General features: G+C 42.0%; 1 protein-coding gene across 1 annotated transcript; it reads right to left on the reverse strand.

Annotated features, from left to right (window-relative positions):
• Positions 1-452: 452 nt before the first annotated feature.
• On the reverse strand, positions 453-7019 carry trim109 (tripartite motif containing 109). Its single transcript, XM_060920521.1, has 6 exons — positions 6473-7019; positions 5203-5298; positions 4766-4999; positions 4560-4651; positions 4374-4489; positions 453-1109 (listed from the first exon to the last, which is right to left on the reverse strand). The coding sequence occupies exons 1-6, from the start codon at positions 6929-6931 to the stop codon at positions 604-606; spliced, it is 1503 nt and encodes a 500-aa protein (XP_060776504.1). The 5' UTR covers positions 6932-7019; the 3' UTR covers positions 453-603.
• Between the last annotated feature and the right edge of the window lie 201 nt (positions 7020-7220).

Below are 7220 nucleotides of genomic sequence, written 5' to 3' on the forward strand. Positions count from 1 at the left end.
CGGTGTGCAGGACTGATCAGCAGTTACCAGAAATGTTTAGTTGCAGTTATTGCTGCACAAAGGGGTCACACCAGATACTGAAAGCAAAGGTTCACATACTTTTGCCACTCACAGATATGTAATATTGGATCATTTTCCTCAATAAATAAATGACCAAGTATAATATTTTTGTCTCATTTGTTTAACTGGGTTCTCTTTATCTACTTTTAGGGCTTGTGTGAAAATCTGATGATGTTTTAGGTCATATTTATGAGAAATATAGAAAATTCTAAAGGGTTCGCAAACTTTCAAGCACCACTGTAGTTACATATTGTATCAAGCTTACAGAATGAGGTTTATCATACATAAAGTGTACACTAATTTTAGTAAGTCGTTTTTATGCCCCACCTGAAAATGAATGCTTCAATTTATCAAGGACCAGCCATCTTTAAGCATTGTATGACTTCCTGTATCTTGCATAATATAATGATGGTAATTTGAATGGTACCCATCATAATGGTTAGGGGGAAAATGCCCTAAACTGCCACCATAAACATCATCATTACCAGCTTATGCAACATATTGTCCTTTTTTCTTCTTCTTTTTTTTTTTAACTGAGGTAGATCAGTTCCAGCACACTGTCAATGGGTCAGTGTTCCTGCCCTGTAGGTAGGCCCCAGGTGACAGACTCAGAGAATAAGGAGTGAAGGACAAATAAGTAGATGTATGGAGGAGAGACATATCATCAGCATTATAGAAGCAAACCTGATGCCTGTCACAGTCCAAGTACAACCCTATTCTCCGTGGCTTTACTGTCAGCTCCTTATCAATCTCTGTGCTATTCTCTTTAACAGAGTAGCCTTGGTCATGTTTCAGCTGGAGCCTGATGTTCTTATTTAAGTTGCTTATACATCCACCATCAACACCCACACTCCAGTCAATCTTTTCCCCAACATCAACCTCCCAGTAATGCTGCCCAGACTGAAAGGACTTGTGGGTTCTGGCCAGTGGTCGGTAGTCTTTCTGACTACAGAAAATTCCCTTCTTGTCTGTCCGAGTCACACTGCGGCCGTCAGAGGAAACCCTCAAATATGGGTCATGACAGTCAGATATTACATTGCGATCAGGAACTGTGGAAAAAATTACAGGCTGTGTTCTGTGCACTTCACAATTTATATTCTATTCACAATGTTTTTTAATTAATATACCATACACACTGGAAAACTGCAGCAAATCAGTGACACCTGCTTAATACACTATATGGCCAAAAGTATGTAGACACCTGACCATGACAGCCATATGTGGGTTTTCCACAAAGTTAGAAGTACACAGCTGTGTAGCATGTCTTTGTATGTTGTAGCTGTACAAGTTCCCTTCACTGGAACTTAACTGCCCCAAAACGTGTCCCAGCATGACAATGCCCCTGTGCATAAAGTGAGGTCCATAAAGACGTGGTTTGCTCAGGGGATCAGACACCTTTGGGATGAACTGGAATGCAGACTGCACCCCTGGCATCATCAACATCAATACCTGACCTCACTAATGCCCTTGTTGCAGAATGGGAAAATCCCCACATTGGTGTTGTAGTACTTGAGACCGGTCTTGGTCTTCAAGACCGGTCTCAAGACCACTTTTTGAAGGTCTCGGTCTCATCTCGAACTCGACTGCATTTTTACTCAGTCTCAGACACAGAGGACTCTGGATTTTATTTCAAGACCAAATTAAGACCACAACTGCAGGGGTTTCACTAACTTGCCAATGCATTGTCTGATTTATTTGTTAACATCATTCCTGTGATTGGATTTAAAACTTCCTGCTTCAAATGCAACCTATGCACTGATGTCACACTTACATTAGCAACCATTGCTACCCTTGTCTTGGGGGACAAACGAACTTTGTTTACATACTGAAGACAAGTGATATTGAAGATGTCAGATGTCTGTAGTTTGAAGAAAGCTACAGATAAAAAACTTTATCACCAGATTATTTGGATAATCTAAGTCAGAAGGAAGCAAAGGATAAATATACGTGGAAATTAGAGATTATTAGTGGTTATGATCCGTACAAAAATCCTCGAAACAATTGGAGTGATGATGTAGATTTGTGGCCTAGCATTACCTACATAGATGTTGGAATGTACCTTCTCACTGCATTTTCTCTCATCTCATCTCATTATCTCTAGCCGCTTTATCCTGTTCTACAGGGTCGCAGGCAAGCTGGAGCCTATCCCAGCTGACTACAGGCGAAAGGCGGGGTACACCCTGGACAAGTCGCCAGGTCATCACAGGGCTGACACATAGACAACCATTCATACCTACGGTCAATTTAGAGTCACCAGTTAACCTAACCTGCATGTCTTTGGACTGTGGGGGAAACCGGAGCACTCGGAGAAAACCCACGCGGACACGGGGAGAACATGCAAACTCCGCACAGAAAGGCCCTCGCCGGCCACGGGGCTCGAACCTGGACCTTCTTGCTGTGAGGCGACAGCGCTAACCACTACACCACCGTGCCACCCTGCATTTTCTCTGTCTTCATTTAAAAAAAAAATGTATTGTTTGCTGGAAGAGAAGAGCAGGGAGGATTGAGAATCAAGCAGATGTGGTTTGTTTACACTTGATACTAATTCTTGTAGTGTCCTAGCAACCACCCCAAAGACGTGTATAAAAAGTCCAAAAATGCCTACTTACCCAGGCAAAAACGATACAGGATTTATCTTGCAGTGTCCTGATCCCCAGCCACATGTAAAAAGTTGTATGCCTCCATGCTCTTCCAGGTTTTCATCTGTTTGTGTAGAACGATGTCTGCAGCACCAGGTAGTTTGAGGTGTTGGGAACGCAACGGATGGAAAATTTTTCAAATCATCTGAAAAATCCTTCTTTGTTAGCATGTAAGGGTCTATCCCATCGCAAAGAGCAACTTTCTGAAGGTATCTTGACCGTGCATTGGCCTCTAAACTACAAAAATAGTTGGAGACGGTTTCACTAGCTCTTTGCATGCCAGCGGCCAAATCAGTTTGTCTGACCACCACTTCATTCACCGGAAGTAAACTCGTAAGCAAAAGTCACAAAAGTCAAAGCAAAAGCAAAGAATGACTGAAAAACCTTTAACTCCGTGGATTGTCAGTGAAAAAAAAATGGCAAGCTGGTGGCCGCATATTGCGACTGTATGGCAGGCCTCGGAGAGAGCTGTTCTCACATAGTATCATTGTTGTGGGCTCGAAGCTGGAGTGAAACAAAGGGATTCACTGACAGTTACAGATAAAAAGGCATACTGGGTTCTTCCTACTGTTGTAAAAAAATCTTTTACTCCTGGATCAGAGATATTTCCTTTTTAAAGAAATGCCCAAGTCAAGTTTCTAAGTCACAATCAGAAGTTCAAGACAAAGTTCTAGGGAGCTGGTAATACCTTTTATCTTTTTCTCTATTTTAATGATTGGAACAATCAAAAACAGCGCAAAAATGAACCATATTTAAGATAGACTAAGCCTTGCTTACAGGAAAGATGGTGTCTGGTTGTCCCCCAGAAGGAAGTATCACGTGATGCATGATGTCACGTGCAAGGGATCTATAATATGACTCATTGCTAATTTGAATTTTTTCTTCCTGTTAAAGGACGTCAACCTCCCCCACCCCCTTCACACTCACTGGTCAGGTCCTGGTCTTGCCCTGGTTGTCTTGCCCTGCTTTGGTCTTGGTCTTGACTTGGTCTCAACTCCTCAAAGTCTCGATACACTCTTGTTTTGGTCATGATTTGGTCTCAGTTTAAGTGGTCTTGACTACAACACTACCCCATATCCACACTCCAAAATCTGGTGGAGGTTATTATAACAGGAAAGGGGATTACATTTGTAAAGGAATTTTCCAAAAAATACATATGGTTGTGATGGTCAGGTGTCCACAAACACTTAAGCCATTGATGCCCCCCTATCCACCAACATGAATCAGGTGCTAGTTCTGGGCTGGTGCAAGTGCTGGTTCAGAGCTAGTTCAACTTGTGAACCTTCTAAGAACTGGTTTGCTGTTCCACAGGCTAGAGAGCCACCAGAGAGCCACATTGTTACATCACTGTATATGGTTCTGCTTTCCCAGTTGCTAGCCCCTTCTTCTTCTTCTTTCAGTTAGTCAGATTAGATGCTACACTAACTCTTTTTTTTTTTATTGGTGGTCACAAAGTTTTAGCTGGTCTTGTTGGTCACAATAATCCCACCCCAGCCCCTGACAAACAGTTCATGGCTCTAGGCCAGCAAAGAGTTGGTGCCACTCTGGAACCAGTTTTCCTGGCTGAAAACTCTGAACCGGCCCTGCAACTGCCTTGGTAGAAAAGGGGTAATAGTGTCTGTACACAAACAGGAATGGTTGTATCTAATAAAGGTTGTTTTAAATTATTGTTACCTGGTTTAATGGAGCCAAGCATCTTCTTCCACACAAAGAACTGCAGATGAGTTTCATAGGGGCCAAGAAATAGTGAATCAGAGGTCACGCTGAGACCCTTCACCCTTGACTTATACCTTGAGTGGATACTGTAATCAGAATTTATGCCCAAAACATCTTATCATGCAGATCACTTCCAATACTCACTCTGGTGACTGAGAAGTATTTTCATTCCTTTTAGACCAACTGTCAATTTCTCTCATCCCTTCAACAAAGCCCAGGCCATGTTCAGTCCACCACTGCACAAGACACAGATGGAAGCTGTATGTGCTCTACACCAACTTTAGCAGATGTGATAAAAGCAACAGGAGTGAAAACTAATATTCATTTGTGGAAACAGAATCAGGTCAAACCTGCAGAAAACCATCTGGCTGATCAGTTTCAATGACTGATTTTAGTACTTCTTCATGCTCTTTTCCAGTTTTTAGTTTCTCTTCTATGTCATTTCTGTTCTTCTGCATCTTCTCCACCACAACCCTCTCTTCTTTCTCAAGCAGTGCTTTCACCTCCTCCTCTTTCTCTCTCAGGAACTGGTGCATCTCCTGGAACTGAGCTGAGATTTGGGCTGAAAGCTGTTTGGACCGCTCCTTATGGAGAGTGAAAAAAAAATTGTAACGCCATTATTTCATGGTGCTAAAGCAGGTTGCATCATTTTTGCTTACTACAGACTCCACCACCCAATAAAGAGTCATTTAATGAGAGTTTTCACTGACATTAATGATTGCTAAATATCAAATACTGGCCAGATGGTGAATGTCAGCCACACGTTCCAAGAAGTTGCTCATCTCACCTCAGTTTTTGTGAGTTCATTGGTCTGTCTCTTAATCAACTCTTCCAGCTCTTTGTTCTCCTTTGATAGGAAACCAAGAGGTTCTTTTAGCATCTCCTAAAGTGTAGAAATTTTAGATTAATATGTGTTTAACAAAGTTTGATAAAACTCTACAAACTAAAACATTTCATCACCCATAATGCAGAACATATACAGTCCTGTGCAAAAGTCTTAAGCACCCTATTATTTTTCATACAAACTTTGTAATAGATTTCTATTTTATGACTTCGACATTATCGAGTCAGTACAAAAACATTTTACATTTCCAAACATTTGTTTTCCAGCACAAAATTAAATGTTACAGAAAAAAAAGTTTGTATCTGAGCAGCATATTACATAAGAGACCACTTTTCAGATTAAAAAAGAAAACATAATGAAGGCTGCTGGGTTTTGGTGCAAAATTAAGAAGCAAGTGTGACAAAGTGTCCAGAAGAACCGTGGCTGGTTCTGTAAGATGCTCAGTAAAACCTACAGCTTATTTCCTTATAAAACTGCACTAACTGTACCCGAGACTACTAATTTTTTTTTAAGCAAAGGGTCATCTCACACCAAATATTGACTTTGTTTCATTTATTATGGCTTACTGCTATTTATAGTATTTTTTAATGTTGACACATTTCATTTCATTATTTTTTAAGACATTTTTGGTCTATGGTGGTGTAGTGGTTAACACTGTCGCCTCACAGCAAGAAGGTTCTGGGTTCAAGCCCAGTGTCCAACAGGGGCCTTTCTGTGTGGAGTTTGCATGTTCTCCCCGTGTCTGTGTGGGTTTCCTCCGGGTGCTCCGGTTTCCCCCACAGTCCAAAGACATGCAGGTTAGGTTAACTGGTGGCTCTAAATTGACCGTAGGTGTGAGTGTGAATGGTTGTGTGTCTTGATGTGTCAGCGATGATCTGGTGACTTGTCCAGGGTGTACCCCGCCTCTCGCCCATAGTCAGCTGGGACAGGCTCCAGCTTGACTGCGACCCTGCACAGGATCAGCGGCTATAGATAATGGGTGGATGGATTTTTGGTCTACAGCATTTCTTTACATGTGCCTAAGACTTATGCACAGTACTGTATATATGATATCTAGAAATACACTCTTATAGGTTCTTTAATGTCGCCTTCCTAGAATTTTGTTATATTGCATATATTTCTTGTCTTGTTCCTATTTTTCTTAGTGAATTCCTAGCTTGTAGTAGCTTCAGTTGTTCACATATTTTGTCACTCACAATTGTCTTCCACTGACCTTTTTGGGTTTTGCTGCCTCATCCACTGGTTTGAACTTGTGCCCATGGTGTTTATCACCATCCCTACAAATTAGACATGCCAATTTTTGATCCGTCTCACAGAATAGTTTGAGCCTCTCATCGTGGTCAGAGCACATTAGTTTCTCCGGCTCCATGAGCAATCCTGCTCTCGCCATGTTGGCTCCCGTGACAGACATGTCCCTGTCCCTTATGGCTTGTTGTTCTGTGAGGTGCTCCCTCACAGCATCCACCATGTTCCTGAGGACCCGGTTAGATCGTAGGTCCCACATAGTATATGGTCGACGGCATTCGGGACACAACCGTAAGCGGCTGCTGGTCTGCGAGTGGTTACTTATACATTGCCTGCAGAAAGTGTGATCACACAGTAGACTCACCGGATCTGTAAATTCCCCCAAACACACAGAACACTGAATCTGCTTGAAAAGCCGAGAATCCATAGCTGCTTCTGTTTATGTTTTCTCTATCTCTAACTCCTCAGTGAAGTATTGATTATAATATCAGCTTTTGTGTCTCCTAAAAGCCACAGCTTGCTTTCAAACAGACTCAGTGGTCCTAATAACAGCTGATGACTATTAGATGTTTGACAGCATATGTCCACACTGGACTACAGCAGAGACTGGAGGGTTTTTCTGGGCATGTGTTCGTCACCCCTCCACCCCCTACATGTTTTCCTCAGGATTCTATATTTGGTTGCAAGCACATGTTTCAGACATTGACCTGCATTCT

The sequence above is a fragment of the Neoarius graeffei genome, chromosome 5 (genome assembly GCF_027579695.1).
Source record: "Neoarius graeffei isolate fNeoGra1 chromosome 5, fNeoGra1.pri, whole genome shotgun sequence".
NCBI classification, from domain to species: Eukaryota; Metazoa; Chordata; class Actinopteri; order Siluriformes; family Ariidae; genus Neoarius; species Neoarius graeffei.

What these genes read in the sequence shown, in the direction of transcription:
- trim109 (XM_060920521.1), bottom strand. Translation starts at nt 6,931, where the DNA reads ATGGATTCTCGGCTTTTCAAGCAGATTCAGTGTTCTGTGTGTTTGGGG. An exon ending in AGGCAGCAAAACCCAAAAAG is followed by an intron (nt 5,299 to 6,472) that starts GTCAGTGGAAGA and finishes TCTACACTTTAG; the next exon opens with GAGATGCTAAAAGAACCTCT. An exon ending in AATACTTCTCAGTCACCAGA is followed by an intron (nt 4,490 to 4,559) that starts GTGAGTATTGGA and finishes TATCCACTCAAG; the next exon opens with GTATAAGTCAAGGGTGAAGG.